The sequence below is a fragment of the Trachemys scripta genome, chromosome 14, assembly GCF_013100865.1.
Source record: "Trachemys scripta elegans isolate TJP31775 chromosome 14, CAS_Tse_1.0, whole genome shotgun sequence".
In the NCBI taxonomy this organism is placed as follows: Eukaryota; Metazoa; Chordata; order Testudines; family Emydidae; genus Trachemys; species Trachemys scripta.
In genome coordinates, this window is record NC_048311.1 from 26,563,698 (window position 1) to 26,581,013 (window position 17,316).

The 17,316-nt window shown below is 43.8% G+C and overlaps 1 protein-coding gene across 2 annotated transcripts; it reads right to left on the reverse strand.

The window, feature by feature from the left end:
- Nucleotides 1–2,059: 2,059 nt before the first annotated feature.
- Nucleotides 2,060–17,211, reverse strand: C14H17orf75 (chromosome 14 C17orf75 homolog). Of its 2 annotated transcripts, XM_034790315.1 has the most exons (10): nucleotides 16,963–17,209; nucleotides 14,459–14,539; nucleotides 12,962–13,087; nucleotides 7,161–7,301; nucleotides 6,857–6,914; nucleotides 5,536–5,655; nucleotides 4,831–4,895; nucleotides 4,569–4,705; nucleotides 3,748–3,851; nucleotides 2,060–3,374 (listed from the first exon to the last, which is right to left on the reverse strand). In XM_034790315.1, exons 1-10 carry the CDS (start codon nucleotides 17,103–17,105, stop codon nucleotides 3,165–3,167), a joined length of 1,185 nt encoding a protein of 394 aa, XP_034646206.1. In that variant the 5' UTR covers nucleotides 17,106–17,209; the 3' UTR covers nucleotides 2,060–3,164. The 2 variants fall into 2 exon arrangements, with proteins under 2 accessions (XP_034646206.1, XP_034646207.1); XM_034790316.1 differs by lacking the exon at nucleotides 12,962–13,087 and having other exon boundaries at nucleotides 16,963–17,211.
- Between the last annotated feature and the right edge of the window lie 105 nt (nucleotides 17,212–17,316).

Below are 17,316 nucleotides of genomic sequence, written 5' to 3' on the forward strand. Positions count from 1 at the left end.
TTATTTATTGAATTTAAATTCTTTACTTTTTAACAGGAGAATTTACAAAAGGAAAAAGTCCAGTAAAATGCTATGGCTCGCCAGCCCCACTACCCTAAAGTCCCAGTTTTGTGCAAGGGCACTTTCAAGAAGTTTGAACTCTTTCTGTTGGTCATACACCTGAATAATTAAGTCACTGCAGAGCTGATAGGAACGCAACTGGCCTAAAATAAGTGTATCAAGTATTTAGCAACATGGAGAATTTTTTTTTTTTTTTTTAAATACCAATCACCTTGTTCCTTCAAAGTGCAGATCTTGGGAAAATTGAGCCTAGAAAAAGCTGAAAGCAGGAACAGATAGATAATGAAGAGAAAATCTACCAGGCATGCAAAGTTTGACAGTTCCAGGCTGGAACCCACATGTGATGGGACACAAACTTAATAAGACTGAAATTGAGGTAAGCAGCTGCTCAGGGAAGAAAGGCCTATGCAAGTGGAAGAGATCCAAGTCTCACAAGCAAAGGCTAAAAAAGCTGGGCTTTATAACTACGGTGTGTGACGTACTATATATATTAAATATGGGTAAGTATGAACTTGTCAGGACCACATGAATAATTTTTCTCCAAAAAGAAGAATGTGCCAGGTGAGTCTCGCCAGTACAGGATTGTCTAACAGTGATCACCCCAATGACTGGCCTGGATAGGTTGGCCTGGCTCAGATACTAGAGCTAGAAATCTCTCTTAACTTTACAAGGCTGGTACAAAACTATGAGGATGGCAGCAAATCTGCAGATGACACTATCCATTAAAGATGCCCTGAAGGTAACTCAGAAACCAGAATGCAGATTGTCATTGTATCACAAAGGAGAAAGTATATTACCCCCAACAGATGTAGTCTGCTAATATTCCAGTAACACCTCTATTCTAGAGCTTCAAAACGACCTGCCCATTACTAGACTGGGGATTTTGAGGCCAGCCTTGACCGCAAGCAATACACAGTACCATTGGGGGCTCTCAGCCAACCACTCCATCCAAAGTGGGTGAGGAGCAGCCTCATTTCTCACATCACCAGAGTCATCCACTGGCAATTACAGATTCTTGCCTTGCAGATTGTAATGCTTAAGGTTAAGATTTTGTCAAGGTTATTTTTACTAAAAATAACCAACAGGTCACTGGCAATAAACAAAAATTCATGGAAGCCCATGACCTGTCTGTGACTTTTACTAAAAATAATGGTGGGCAGGACTGACAGGGGAATGACTGAAGCCTGAGGCGGGGGTGACAGCCTGAGCCCAGAGGATGGGGTTTTTTTCTCCAGCACCCACTGCCCGCAGCAACTGAGAGATGCGGGGTCCCTACTGCCCGCAGTGGCTTGGAACTCCGGGGACCCCACCACCCACAGAGCCTGACAGCTCTGGGACCAGCCGCTTGGAGTTCCGGGGCCCTCGCTGCCTATGGCAGATTGGAGCTCCTGTGTCCACACCGCCTGTGGTGGCTCGGAGCTTCAGGGCTCCTGCCAGCTGACAACTCCGGCCCGGCAACCCTGGGGCTGAAGCAGAAAATATCACGGAGGTCTCTGAAAGTCAGAGAATCTGACATCCATGACAAAATCTTATCCTTAGTAATGCTTGATATGAAGACATTAATCAGCAACCCATTCTTCATGATGCTCATATATTTCTTAGCATGGAGAGATCTCTTGCACCTGAACCAGTTAGAACATTAAAGGAACGGTTTTCCAAAGTAGTAAAAAATTTATGGAAGTGATAGAAAGCAACATAGGTTATTGAGTGCTGCTAGTACTGGCTTACTGACTGATGAATCAAACTTGCTGAAGGAAACTGTTTAGTCCTCAGTGATCCTGCATGCAGCCTATGATGTGATGTGGTAACAGGTTTTATTTTTTTAGGCTACTTTTATTTTCCTCTCTGCCAATGCACATCCATTCTCCCATCCATATGAGGGTACTATACCTGTAACTCCTCCAGATATTGCTAGAAGAATAATATAAACTATAGAGCCTAAACAGATTCATTCATTCATTGGAAATACTTACTTGGAATTAAAAAGTAAACTATACCATCAAGATTGTTAATTTATTTTATTAGATATGATTATATCACAAGAAAGCATGTACCTTTTAACTTTGATGTACAGCACTCACAAAACAAACAGCAGTCACACTACTGGTTCAGTAATATTATTACAAATAAAGGTAGTGATGGAGACCTCTTCATAATAGGATAGTTCATTAAGTGTCAAGTTATGATAAAACACAGTACGTACAAAGGTTGCATTCCCTATCTAATAAATTGAAACAAATGTGAGTTTGCCTACGTAAGGACTATTCCTGCAGTCCTCCTCTGTGTAATCTTGATAAAGGTCCCTTTAGTTTTGGCTCCTACTGCATCCAAAGTGGTGTATATATTCTGCTGTCTAAATTACTTATGGTTTAGAAAATGTATTTCCCATGTGAGAGAGAGTTCATTGCTGGAGTACAATGATGCATTTTCAAAATGAAATATATATATCTGAGACCTGACAACAAAGTTAGGTTGTTTTACAGATTTTCAGTTTAAAATAAATCAGTTTGGTAAGCATAATCAAAGAGAGAATCTGGTCACAGAAGTACAGATTTTCTACTTTAGAATTAAGTTTGTGAAAACAAATGACAAGAACATAGGCCTTGTTGCCTGAGAAAATTCTCTGAATTTAATGTGTTTAATTCATTTACTATATGCAATTTATCCAAATGTTTGTAGTTCTTTATATGACTTTTTTGTTTAAGTAAATCTGATCTCAATGTTTAGTCATGATCCTCTCTACTAGTTCTTATGCATTAAACATTTTCTAAATGCTTAAAAACTATCACTGCCATTCAGGTGAATATTTTTCTTATGACATGACAGTAAAAAACAAAATGGTGTGGTCCCCAAAAAAGGAGGATCAGTTGCAGAATCTGGTAAGTGTTGAAAAAAGAATGTCTGGATTTGTATAAAACACTATATTCAAAAATTGAAGCAAATCTCATGCTGTTTTTTCTAAAAAGACTCAGATGTGAAATAAGTTTGAAATGACTGAATGCTTTCAAATATAATTTAAGTTTCTGCAATAGTGAATTCTGATCTGCAAAGAAGGAATTAATTATTTATACAATAGCACAAAGCAAGTACAAAAATTAAGATTTTTAGGCTACTGCTGTTTCTCTCATGAATTCCTCAAGGACAGTTATTACATTTTTGGCTTCTGGCATTTCTGCTTGCTCCACTTTAACAATCTTCAGAAGGACATCTCCACTGCCACAGTTCTTTAGAAACACGAAACACTTGAACAAGGCATAATGGTTCATTTCTGCCTGACGAATAAACCTCTTCAGGTTGTTAGTGTCTTGTATGGCCTATAAACACAGTAACAGAAAATATTCCTCATCCTTTTATCTGTAGGGATGGTATGCCAATACATGAATTTGGAGAAGTGGAAGAGTCTGCAGTAAGAATTTTATTACATACATTACTAGACAAATCAGTTAGCTACAACTCTTGATGGGAGTTTCTATTGTAATTTTAAAGTTAGGTTGTTTTAAGAAAAAAAATAAGTTGGTTTCTAAATCTGTCTGTGTCTCCTTTAGAGGATATTCTGTTCTTGTCCACTCAGAGTACAGCAAGAACTAGGCAAGCTCTAACAGTTATCGCTATATCAATGCAAAAGTGACTATTTGCATACTCAGTAACTCTTCTGTCTCCTGCAAGCATACGAGTATACAAAGTTACCTTCAATTTAAAGTTCTCCACTATTTGCCGGAAGAGAAATGGATTTCCACCTTCAGCACCATTTAGAAAAGCCTGCATCCAGTCGTCACAGAATTTGTTGCTTCCTGTCACACGTTTAGGAACAAAGAAAAGGAGGTAAAGAAAAAGTGTATGTGTGCGTGCGCATTACAGCACTGCATAACCCACATGTATGTGACTGTGTACTTAATCTCACTCACACAATAATTGTAATTAACACCAGTAATGTTTGCCCTATGATATAAATATTCAAAAGCATAAAAAGATGGATAGAATGTGTATGAGAAAACAAAAGAAAACGTAACTAATCCCCCTTTCTTGCTATTTTAACTAGTATGCCAGGAAAATAGATTTTGTTTTCAGTTTCTTTGAAACATCTTTCCCAAAGCTCCAGGTGCTTTTAAAACTACAAACAAGGTTAAAATCTACAGCAAACTGTCCAATCAAACAGAATTATACTTGCCCAAAATAACTATAATTATCTAACCATCCACATCTCTCTATATACCACTCATCAAAAGCCTGACAGAAAAAGTGAGCTCTGCGGATTGATCTGAAGCTTAACTAATCTGAGTTCTGGTAGATCATAGAGCTGATCAAATTCCAGACTCTAGGACCTCTCACTTTTAAACCAGAGATCAAGTGCCTCTGTGGATCATATATGGTGTGATATCAAATGGGAAGAAAGGTGTTCTCAAGATAGCCAAGTCCCAAAACTTTCTGGGTATGATCCTATAAGGGCTGAGCCTTCTCTAAAGATGAGCTGGATAAGTTGATGGAAGCATCCCCATCCATGATTTCACCTGCATTATGGAACTGAGGCTGTGGTCCACCGCAGTCTATTACCACCGATTTGTGCTGTTCCTCAGTCATGGCTATACACAAGGAGGTCATTGTACCTTCCTGAATGAGACCTTGGAGACTGGCAGCACTCAGAAACCTGACATACAAAACTTTTGTGAACGGCTAGTTTCCACCCAAACAGCAAAACCAGGAAAGGGATCATACAATAAGCCAAGCAACTTATAGGCTATATTGTCTCTGTTTAGGTGTAATATTCTTTACCTGTGAATATCTTTCTTTGTTCTTTCATCTGAATTTTTAACTTCAACAGGAGTGTAACTCAAAGCCTTTAAAAAACACACACAATTTGATTGCTGTTGGCTGTATATATTTTACTTCTGTTACTATTTTCATTATTATTATTACTAGGAAAGAGTAACAAGTGATCTTAGTTAAGCTCTTTTCCAAATAGCCTCGTAAGTACCAGAAGCTAGATAAGTGCTCCAGACTACAGTATATTCATTACAATTATTTATACATTTTGAAAAGTACACTAGTTTGTACTTCTATTAACCATTCTGCCCACATCCGTCTCATTTTCATTGTCTAGCAGTATATGACTCATCTTATTTTTTTGTTCTCAGCATCTTTCTACAATGAATTTCATAGACACTTAGCTGTTCTTGTCCTAGTCTGAGCAAAATGGAATTTTTATTGCCTATCTCATTCTAATTATAAGTTGAATACTAAGCATTCAATTTTAAAATAAGTCAGCTATAAAATTATAAATTTTAGTGAATGAAATAGCTGGTACTGGCTTAGTAATATAGCTGAGAAAAATCACTTGTATTGACTAAAGGGGGAGGTTTTCTTCATTCAGTTCAGGGAGAATGGAAAAGCCAAATGCAAGCTACATTTACGATATAACAGGATCACTGAGTTGACTAGAAAATGTTCAGAAGATGTTTTAGTTTGATGTATACTTACAGCATGTAATAAAAAGGCGAGTTTCTCCTGGAAGAGCTGCACTACCCTCTGGATAGGGCATACAGAGTCCTCAAACCAACTTCTTAGATAGGGTTTAATATAAGTCTCCAGGTTACTTTTCTGTAGCAAATTGAAACATTAAAGCTTTGATTCTGGTATAAAAATAAGCATATTGCTAACCCATTCCAACTATGCAATTTGGATGTCAATTCCTTCCTAATTTTGAACTATAATCAGCTAAAATCATTAGCTTGGCATCTTAAGTGTTACTGACATGAAACACCAGCTCTGAACGCCTTTATATTCTGCAAGAAGATGACATGTTATATTTGTAATCTATTCTGACCTGTATCAGGCAAGCAGTGTAGTCCAGTAGATAGGGTACAGGACTGGGCGTCAGAACCTGGGTTCCATTCCCTGAACTTTTTTTTTCCCCCCCAAGTTTATTCACATAAAATACAAATCAACCTGTCACCACTGCTTAGAAAAGTTAGGGGACTGAATGCTCATTGCTAACCTTTCCATATGCTATTATAATTTCTTAAAGGGATTTAGTCAATTTATTCACACTTCTGTCTTAATTTACCTATTAGTGTCACAAGTAACCCTTAAGATTACTGTGCTTGGGAAAGAAAGTCTAATGTTTCCATTTGTTTAACTTGTATGGTGGGCAGCACTTAGTGTATGCACTTGTTTCACTGTATAGACAGCTGCTCATTTCCTCCTGTTTATGTTGGTCTTTCATGTACTGTACTAACTTTTTGTCAGAGTAATCAGTCCTTATTCTGTAGCCCATGGGGCTAGCCTGCCAGCGTGCTATATTACATAATCTATTTTTCTTTATTAGTTTGATTATATTATTTCGGTTTATAGTTCAGTAGATATTATTTCGTTATATTTGGCTGCAATGCAAGGAACCTGTATCCTGTATGATTAGCTAGAGCAAGTTAGCATAAGTGTTTATAACCTTTGGGATAGATAAATGGCCTACCGGTTACCCTTTCGACTTTGGGGAAGTGAACGGAGAACTGAATGTGTTTACCAAAATTCTGGGACATACCAGTAACCACAAGGTATACCACAAGAACATAGGTTGTGTTCTCAGTGTCAGTGCCCTTGCTGCATACCCTGAGAGTCTGGACAAAGTATTGAACTCTCTACATTCTCTAATTCTGTAGCCTGATTTGACAAGAACCTAAGTATTTTCTGCTCAGATCATTGGCGAGCCTATAACAAATCAGCCTGATAAAACCAAGTTAACAATTCATAAAATGTCATCTTTACCATTCACAAAAAATTCAGTCATAGAATTAGATCTTACCTCTGAATCAAGGTTAGTCTTCAGGCCTTGAACATACATGTCCAACTCAAGTCTGAAAGTATCCTCTTAAGGAAATAAGATATGTAAATTGAGACTTGCGCTTTGCCCATTTAGTATATAGTAGGTAATCACATTTTCAGTTATACTCTGGAAGATGTGTACAAGTAGGCTAGTAGTCAATGAATTCAAGGAATTGGCAGCAGATCTGGAAAAGGTTTCAAAGTTAATGGGGTAAATACGCTACCTATTATTTTCATATGCTCTTTCCCTACACCCACATAAAGAGAGGTTAAGGAAAGGATATAGCTCGAGCCCTTTCTCTGAGCCTCCTAAGAAACAAGTTACATACTCTGGAGGGCTGATGTTTGATTCCACTGTTGCTGTTTCTAGAAGTTTTTCTTGTTGGAGAAGACAGTAATAACAACCAACTCGAAATTCTGGTATGCTAGAGACAGGAAAAAAAAGTTGAATTAATCAGATGCAGATGTGCCAAATAAAGTAATGATTGTTCTAACTGAATCTCATTTTGTATCTCACATTAGAATTTAACCAGCCACTGACAATAGGTGAAATCCTGACTCTCCTAAAGTCAGTGGAAGTTTTGCCATTAACTTCAATTGGGTCAAGATTTCCTATCCTACATTTTATATAAATTTGTGAATAATCAGATAATGATTAAGATTAGGATTTTGAATCTCTATGGTTTTTCACCTTGATCAAAATAATTCTGTCCTGATCCCAAAAGAATACTCTTGCTTTCAGAACAGTAATGTCATTCTGATTACCTTTGACCGAGGTACAGCCCAGAAATAAATGCAAGTTTTAACTATCCTATTTATAACCTCTTTTTAAAAACAAAAACACAATTGTTCATATTTTCTAACAAGGCTACAAAAGATAAACTGACTTTAGACATAAAGGCCATGTGTAAAGGAGTGAGCATCAACTAAAAGTGTGTGTGTGTGTGTGTGTGTGTGTTACTTAAAAAAATGCTAGCCCCCAATACAACCTGCACACAGCATCACATATACAATCTTCCTAGATCTTTTCCTCCTTGTTAACTGCACAGAAAGTGTGATCGGAACAACCTGATCAAAACTAATTTATCACTATTTAATATGTTTGCAGTTTTTCACTGCCACCTAAAGGAAATCTAAGGCAAATGCTACTAGTACATAACTAAACTGAGAGCCTAAGGCCTGGTCTACACTAGGCGTTTATGTCGAAGTTAGCGCCGTTACATCGAATTAACCCTGCACCCGTCCACACCGCGAAGGTATTTAGTTCGACATAGAGGTCTCTTTAATTCGACTTCTGTACTCCTCCCCGACGAGGGGAGTAGCGCTAAATTCGACATGGCCATGTCGAATTAGGCTAGGTGTGGATGGAAATCGACGTTAATAGCTCCGGGAGCTATCCCACAGTGCACCACTCTGTTGACGCTCTGGACAGCAGTACGAGCTCGGATGCTCTGACCAGCCACACAGGAAAAGCCCCGGGAAAATTTGAATTTGAATTCCTTTTCCTGTCTGGCCAGTTTGAATCTCATTTCCTGTCTGGACATCGTGGCGAGCTCAGCAGCACTGGCAACGATGCAGAGCTCTCCAGCACTGATGGCAGTGCAATCTCAGAATAGAAAGAGGGCCCCAGCATGGACTGATCGGGAAGTCTTGGATCTCATCGCTGTGTGGGGCGATGAGTCCGTGCTTTCCGAGCTGCGATCCAAAAGACGGAATGCAAAGATCTATGAGAAGATCTCTAAAGACATGGCAGAGAGAGGATACAGCCGGGATGTAACGCAGTGCCGCGTGAAAATCAAGGAGCTGAGGCAAGGCTACCAGAAGACCAAAGAGGCAAACGGACGCTCCGGATCCCATCCCCAGACATCCCGTTTCTACGAGGCACTGCATTCCATCCTCGGTGCGGCCGCCACCACTACCCCACCACTGACTGTGGACTCTGAGGATGGGATAGTGTCCACGGCCGGATCCTCGGACATGTTAGCGGACGGGGAAGATGAGGAAGGAGATGAGGAGGACGAGGCAGTCGACAGCGCTCACAACGCTGATTTCCCCGACAGCCAGGATCTCTTCATCACCCTTACAGAGATCCCCTACCAACCCTCCCCAGCCGTTACCCCGGACACAGAATCTGGTGAAGGATCATCCAGTAAGTGTTGTAAACATCTAAACATTTATTTGTAACAGAACATGATTATTAACAATGTAAAAAATGGGTTTCTCATGATTACTTTGAATAACTTAACGGTTCAGTCATGGGCAGTGCAAGTATTTCAAAAAAATCTAGCAATGTCCGGTTTTGCATGATTGTCCTGCCCAAGCCGCTCTACTGTGTAGTCCCTGCTACTGCAGCTACAGTAAGATGCGGTCTATATGTCCGGGGATGGAGCAGAAATCCTCCTGGGACATCTCAAGGAAGCTCTCCTGCAGGTAATTTGAAATCCGCTGCATTAGGTTCTTGGGGAGAGCGGCCTTATTGGGTCCTCCGTAGTAGGACACGTTGCCGCGCCACGAGACTAGCAAGTACTCCGGAATCATTGCTTGGCACAGCATGGCGGCATACGGCCCTGGTCTTTGGAGGCTTTCCCGGAGCATTCTCTGTCTGTCGCTCTCAGAGATCCTCATGAGGGTGATGTCGCTCATGAAGACCTGCTTTGAATGAGGTAGGGGAATGTTATTAGTGTTGGCTGGTTTGCAGCCACGCGGTGGAGGCGGGAAAGGGTCAGCCGAAAGGGATCGTTCCCGGGGACAGCCGCGAGGGTGTGGGACAGGAGCAAACTTCCTGCTTGCCGGATTGCTGGCAGCAGGGACCGACATTGATTTCAATGTGAAATGAGGCCATTGCTAATATTAAAGTTTTAAGCTGCCACGAATCTACGGCTTACCATGTCTGCCTGCAACAGAAATTCCGTTGTCCTGACAGGGTTCTCAAAAGTGCTCTGCAAAACCACAGACAGTGAATGCGAAGGCCGAGAATTCGACCTTGTGCTGAGTGCGCATGTGATAGGTGCTGTGCATGGTCCTGTTCACAGAGAAAGACTATGTTCTTTGTTCACAACTACATTTATGTTTCTGAGGAATTCACTCCCTTTTTCCCATTCCCACAGCCCCATCTGCGACTGTCTCACAACCTAGCCTGTCATCACACTCCCAGAGGCTAGGGAGGATTAGGCATAAGAAGAAGAGGACACGGGAGGACATGTTCTCCGAGCTTATAGCCTGCTCCAGAGCACAGGCAGCACAGCAGACCCAGTGGCGGGAGAACTTGTCCCAAATGCACCAAGCCAACATGGATCGGGAGGAGAGGTGGCGTCAGGAAGACCAGCAGGCGACTCAAACCCTGCTTGGACTACTGAGGGAGCAAACGGACACGCTCCGGCGCCTTGTGGATGTTCTGCAGGAACGGAGGCAGGAGGACAGAGCCCCGCTGCAGTCCATCTCTAACCGCCCTCCCCCGCCACCAAGTCCCATACTCCCTTCACCCAAAGTGCACAGAAGGAGAGGCGGCAGAGTCCCTGCTAACTCTCACTGCACCCCTGCAGAGAGCTCGAGCAGCAGAAGGCTCTCAGTCCCCAAAGTTTGACAAGTTCTTTCCTTCCCGCCTGACACAAGCCCCCGTCCAAGTTTCACTTCCCAGTCCCCTGTGTAGTTGTTAATAAAAAATATGTTTCTGTTAACTACTGTTTCCATCATGTTCTTTTGGAGGAGGGGGGGAAAGGGGGTTGGTAATTGGACAGGACAGTCACCTTTGGCAGGGTACATAGTCGGGGGCAGGCACAGCAGCAGGGCACATACATAGTGCAGTGATGCAGTGACTACTTACCCTGGTTAGTCTGGGAGGTTCTTTTCATGTTATGTGGTGGGAGGTGGGTTGCTCTGTGACTTTGTGGCACGGGAGGGCAGTTAGAGATCTGAAGCGGCGGTCCTTAGGCAGGATCACAGAGCCACACAGCAGGGGATCTGTAAGCGTCCCCCCCCGCCACAAAGTCACATAGTACCCCCATACACACAGTCCCTATCAGGAGGGGTGACAGGCTCCGTTGAAAGAACCATCCCACCGCACCGGAGCCTGTCAGTCCTTCAGTTTAGAAGCTGCATTCGCGCGACTACACTACACCCGCTCCGCACCACAGTCTGCGTCCCAGTTTTAAAAAATTCCCGCGAAAACAGTATTACAGAAAACGGTGTGCTTTAACAAAGTAGAACTATTTTTATTTTGAAACGTGTGTTGGAAGTGGGGTGAAGGCTTCTCTGTACACAAAATTAGAAAGTCACAGGTTACCCTGCTCACTCAGGAACTTTGCTTTCAAAGCCTCCCGGATGCACAGCGCTTCCCGCTGGTCTCTTCTAATCGCCCGGCTGTCTGGCTGTGAGTAATCAGCAGCCAGGCTAATTTCCTCAACCTCCCACCCCGCCATAAAGGTCTCCCCCTTGCTCTCACAGAGATTGTGGAGCACACAGCAAGCTGCTATAACAATGGGGATATTGGTTTCGCTGAGATCACAGCGAGTCATCAAGCTTCTCCATCTCCCCTTGAGACGTCCAAAAGCACACTCCACCACCATTCTGCACTTGCTCAGCCGGTAGTTGAAGAGTTCTTTTTCAGTGTCCAGGGCACCTGTATAGGGCTTCATGAGCCAGGGCATTAGCGGGTAGGCTGGGTCCCCGAGGATGACTATAGGCATCTGCACATCCCCAACAGTTATTTTGTGGTCCGGGAAGTAAATACCTTGCTGCAGCCGTCTAAACAGACCAGAGTTCCTGAAAACACGAGCGTCATGAACCTTGCCCGGCCATCCCACGTAGATGTTGGTAAAACGTCCCCTGTGGTCCACCAGTGCTTGCAGCACCATGGAAAAGTAGCCCTTTCTGTTAATGTACTGGCTGGCCTGGTGGTCCGGTGCCAGGATAGGGATGTGAGTTCCATCTATGGCCCCACCGCAGTTTGGGAATCCCATCGCTGCGAAGCCATCTATGATCGCCTCCACGTTTCCCAGGGTCACTACCTTTGGCAGCAGTACATCAACGATTGCCTTGGCTACTTGCATCACAACAACCCCCACGGTAGATTTGCCCACCCCAAACTGGCTCGCGACTGACCGGTAGCTGTCAGGCGTTGCAAGCTTCCAGAGGGCTATGGCCACTCGCTTATGGACAGTCAGGGCTGGTCGCATCCGGGTGTCATTGCGCTTCAGGGCAGGGGACAGCAACTCACAAAGTTCAAGGAAAGTTCCCTTCCGCATGCGGAAGTTTCGCAGCCACTGTGATTCATCCCAGACCTGCAGCACTATGCGGTCCCACCACTCAGTGCTTGTTTCCCGTGCCCAGAATCGCCGTTCCACGGCATCAACATGACCCATTGCCACCGTGATGTCCTCGGCGCTGGGTCCCCTGCTTTCTGAGAGGTCTGTGCTACTCTCACACTTCAGGCCATCACCGCGTTGACGTAGCCTCCTCGCCTGACTTTTCTGCATCTGCCTCAGGGCAACCTGTATGATAAGCTGCGAGGCGTTGAGAGCGGCCACAACTGCAGCGATGGTTGCAGCGGGCTCCATGCTCACAGTGCTGTGGCGTCCGCGCTGTCAATGACTTGAAAAGTGCGCGAAATGATTTCCCGCCGGCGCTTTCAGGGAGGGAGGGAGGGCGGGAGTGAGTGATGGATGGATGACGACAGTTACCCAAAAGCACCCTCGACACATTTTTTTACCCAGAAGGCATTGGTGGCTCGACCCAGAATTCCAATGGGCAGCGGGGACTGCGGGAACTGTGGGATAGCTGCCCACAGTGCACCGCTTCCAATGTCGACGCTTTCCCCGTTAGTGTGGACTCACAAAGTCGAATTACTGTCCTTAGTGTGGACACACACGTTCGACTTTGCAATATCGATTCCAAATATTCGATTTAAGTAAAATCGAACTACTCTCGTAGTGTAGACAAGGCCTTACATATGCTTTGACAGGCTGATTAGCTGCAATCAGGATTAAACTCATATGCAGCAGCAGATGGTAAACTTAGTGAGACTGCCAGCATTTCTTATCACTTCCCATGTTTATCACAAATTAAAAACAGTACATTTTACTCTTACCTCAACTCCACAGATGCAACATTACCCATCCCCTCAAAAAGTGCTCCTTTAATAAAACGCTTAGCAATAAAATTGCGTAATTCTGTCTCTGCTTCAGCTGGTAAGTTAGTATCCACCAAGGAGAGGCTTTGAAAACAAGATAAAATTCTTAGTGAGAAGAAGAATAAACTATTTTAATTCTCTAGCTGGGCATATGCCCGACTCCACAGATGTCATGTGGGGAGGAGTGCTTCCTTATGGTTATAGCAGTGTCTGAGTCAGGACTCCTGGAATCTGTTCCTGGCACGGCCTCTAACACATTATCTGACCTGTGGCAAGTCAGAAATGTATTCAGTGTCCTGTTCGCTAAATTGGGATTCTTTAATTCTAATATCAATTGACACAGATTTACTCAATAGCAGGTCGCTTAGGCCCGGATTCACAAAGGGACTTGGGCATTGTGACGACAAGCATCACGGCGCATAACTTTTAGGTGCCTGCAAAATTACAGAAATAACACTGCAATTCAAAAAGCCTGATTTGGCCGAAGCTCCCTAACCAAAGAATGGGGCGAGATAGGCACCTTAGAATGTAATTCACAAAAGCCAGCACGCTAGGTGAGGAGCCACCTAAGCTAGCCCTTGGGGGAAGCCAAGGAAGGGATGTATCCTAAGCTCTGCCCCTCTAAGGGAAATAAGTGCTTAAATCCAGGCTGCAGGGAGGCTTCTTAGGGAGACAGACACCTATCTCTTCTCTTCTAGTGACTCATAACCGGGAACCCCTCTCCTTTAGTTTGGACATCTAAGGTGTTTCTTGTGAGACTGGCATAGGTAGATACCTAACTCCACACAAAATGGCTGGAGGAGGAGGTGGTTGTAGTGCCCACCTGATAACTTTTATCCCAGTGGTTTGAGCGCTCACCTGGGACATGGGAGACCCAGGTTCAATTCCCCCTCTGATTGAGGGAGGGAAAGGATTTGAAGAGGGGTCTCCTAAACCTTTCAGGAAAGTGCTCTACCATTGGGCTATGGGATATTCTGATGTGAGGCTCTTTCAGTCTCTCCTGTTGAAGCTATTCCACTGTATTATAAATAAGACACTGTAGTAGGGGTGTGAGGGGAGACCTCAGGTCCTGTTCCCCTGCTCCAATGAATCGTTAATTATTTATACTCAAAGACGCTAAGAATTAGTAGTAGTATAAAAGAAATGAGTGTGAACCCGAGGAGTATAATTTGCACTGGTCTATTATTCTAAGCCTCCACTTACCCAACTCAGAAATTCTATTTGGTGTATGTGTCCATTATCATCTTGGTGTTTAATAGAAAGAAAAAAAAACACCAGAAAAAAATGGTGAATTCAATATGGCTTTCAGAGGGATTTGTATTTCTGATGCGGAATGTATTATCTAACTCTGTATTCCTTTCTGTATCTACCCAAATACGAAGATGTCAAAAGCTCTGAATTAGAAACTGAATGAGAAATCAGGGTGCTTAAGTGGTTCTGCCGTGTTTGTTTTACCTAAAGTCTTCAGCAGAGGGAGTTTCTGGTGTTGCACTGCTCGGACTTCCATCATCACTGTCAGCAGCCTGCTCTGATGAACTGAAAATCAAGGCATTTTTATGACTGACATTAAATATGGACACACAACATGTATGCAGGTCTATTATCACTAAACAGGGCAGAGGAGAAAGAAGCATTGTGCGGATGGTGCAGAGTGGAAGTAGCCTTTGAAACTATTATGGAGTGGAGGACTAAAGGGGTGATGAGGAGGGGAAGAAATTACTTGTCATTCTCTATCCCAGGGGAGACAAAAAATGGAGTAAAGCAGCTAAGAACTGAATAGATAGGGAGGGTGAAATCCTTCTCAGACCTGTATGGGTTCCCCACCTCTCAGTATGGGTTCCCCACCTCTCAGTTTAGGAAGACCAATGTAGGAAAGCCTAGTACGGCCGTTGCCTGTGCTCTGAAAACCTCATGCTTCAGTGCTGTCAATCATATACCTTTCAAGAACATTACCTGGAATCCCTTAGTTTCCTATCTAAAGGCCCACTTTATGAGTAGTCTGCATTTGGAGTTGTCCCCAAAACACAATATGTTCTGGTGCCAAAGCAAGGGTGAAAATAATCCACTCCTCACCAAAATCTGGTATTGTCCCGCTCATCTTTCCATTTTTCATCTCCTCACCCTGCACAAATAAGTCCTACTCAACCAGAGCTCAAACTCAGCTAGGCCATGGTAGAGCAGTGGAAACACACACACTATCAGAAAATCAGAGAATCTTAGGATTGGAAGAGACCTCGAGGGGTCATCTAGTCCAGTCCCCTGCACTCATGGCAGGACTAAGTATTATCTAGACCAGTGGTTCCCAAACTTGTTCCACCGCTTGTGCAGGGAAAGCCCCTGGCGGGCCGGGCCGGTTTGTTTACCTGCCGCATCCACAGGTTCGGCTGATCATGGTTCCCAGTGGCCGTGGTTCACTGCTCCAGGCCAATGGGAGCTGCTGGAAGCGGCGCGGGCCAAGGGACGTACAGGAGCTTTCCCTGCACAAGCGGCGGAACAAGTTTGGGAATCACTGATCTAGACCATTCCTGACAGGTGTTTGTCTAACCTGCTCTTAGAAATCGCCAATGGTGGAGATTCCACAATCTCCCTAGGCAATTTATTCCATGCTTAACCACCCAGATAGGAAGTTTTTCCTAATGTCAAACTTAAACCTCCCTTGCTGCAATTTAATACCATTGCTTTTTGTCCTATCCTTAGAGGTTAAGGAGAACAATTCTTCTCCCTCCTCTTGTAACAACCTTTTATGTACTTGAAAGCTGTTATCATATCCCTTCTCAGGCTTCTCTTTTTCAGACTAAACAAACCCAATTTTTTCAATCTTCCCTCATAGGCCATTTTTTCTAGACCTTTTAATCATTTTTCTTGTTCTTTTCTGGACTTTCTCCAAGTTGTCCACATCTTTCCTGAAATGTGGCACCCAGAACTGGACACAATACTCCAGTTGAGGCCTAATCAGAGCGGAGTACAGCAGGAGAATTAATTCTTGTGTCTTGCTTACAATACTCCTGCTAATACATCCCAGAATGATGTTCACTTTTTTTGCAACAGTGTTACATTGTTGACTCATATGTAGCTTGTGGTCCACTATAACTCCCAGATCCCTTTCCGCAGTACTTCTTCCTAGTCAGTCATTTCTCATTTTGTATGTGTGCAACTGATTGTTCCTTCCTAAATGGAGTACTTTGCATTTGTTCTTATTGAATTTCATCCTATTTACTTCAGACCATTTCTCCAGTTTGTCCAGATCATTTTGAATTTTAATCCTATCCTCCAAAGCACTTCTAACACCTCCCAGCTTGGTATCACCTGCAAACTTTATAAGTGTACTGTCTATGCCATTATCTAAATCATTGATGAAGATATTAAACAGAACTGGACCCAGAACTGATCCCTGCGGGACCCCATTTGTTATGCCCTTCCAGCATGACTGTGAACCACTGATAACTACTCTCTGGGAACGGTTTTCCAACCAGTTTTGCACCTATCTTATAGTAGCTCCATCTAGGTTGCATTTCCCTAATTTGTGTATGAGAAGGTCATGCAAGACAATATCAAAAGCTTTACTAAAGTCAAGATATACCACGTTTACCGCTTCCCCTTTTGTTGCCATGAAGACCACTGGGACCAGAGTGGGAGCTGTAATTAACCAGATGGATTAACTCCCCTTTATTTGGAAACCACACTCCAAACCTTTACAAGTCTCAGCCATCCTCATTGCATCCTATTCCCTCCCTCCACTCCCGGAATTAAAGGCAGCTAACAATGCCCTCGCTCTCTCCTGCCCTTGTCCCCCCACCAGCTGCATCATCTGTTGACAGCAGGCAGTAGTATGAGGGGAGGGAGATGGCACCTGCAAGTCACTGGACTGGGCCGGGACGTCCCTAGGAAAGGGGTCGGGGGAGCAGAAGGCTGGGTACTGTGGAGCGGGTTGGGGAGGCGGAATCTATCCAGCCCCTCACCTGTAGCCCTGGTAGCCGTACAGACAGTAGTAGCTATTACTGAACCGCTCCGGCCTCCGCTCCTCGGCCGGGCCGCCCCCTTCCTCGCTGCTCTCCAGCTCCCTCTCGTCCCCATCCACAGACTCCTGCAGAGACGGCAGCATCTTTCCCCAGCTCAGCAGCTCTTCGTGTGTAGCAACGAAATCCGCCCTCTGGTCTCCTGCCGTACGGTGCTCGTCTTCCTGCTCACGCCACAAACACTCAGGTTCCGGCTGCCCTTGTTTCCGCTCCTGCCGTTCACACTAACACCGCTTCGTAGAACAATTGCTCCAGCGCTCTCCGTTCCTGGAAGGCAGATGCATTGTAGGGCTGGTG

Coding starts and splice junctions, on each gene's coding strand:
- C14H17orf75 (XM_034790315.1), bottom strand. CDS start 17,105: ATGCTGCCGTCTCTGCAGGAGTCTGTGGATGGGGACGAGAGGGAGCTG. Junction 13,088..14,458: donor CCCTCTGCTGAAGACTTTAG/GTAAAACAAACA, acceptor TTGTTTTCAAAG/CCTCTCCTTGGTGGATACTA. Junction 7,302..12,961: donor GTTGCATCTGTGGAGTTGAG/GTAAGAGTAAAA, acceptor TCCTGTCTCTAG/CATACCAGAATTTCGAGTTG.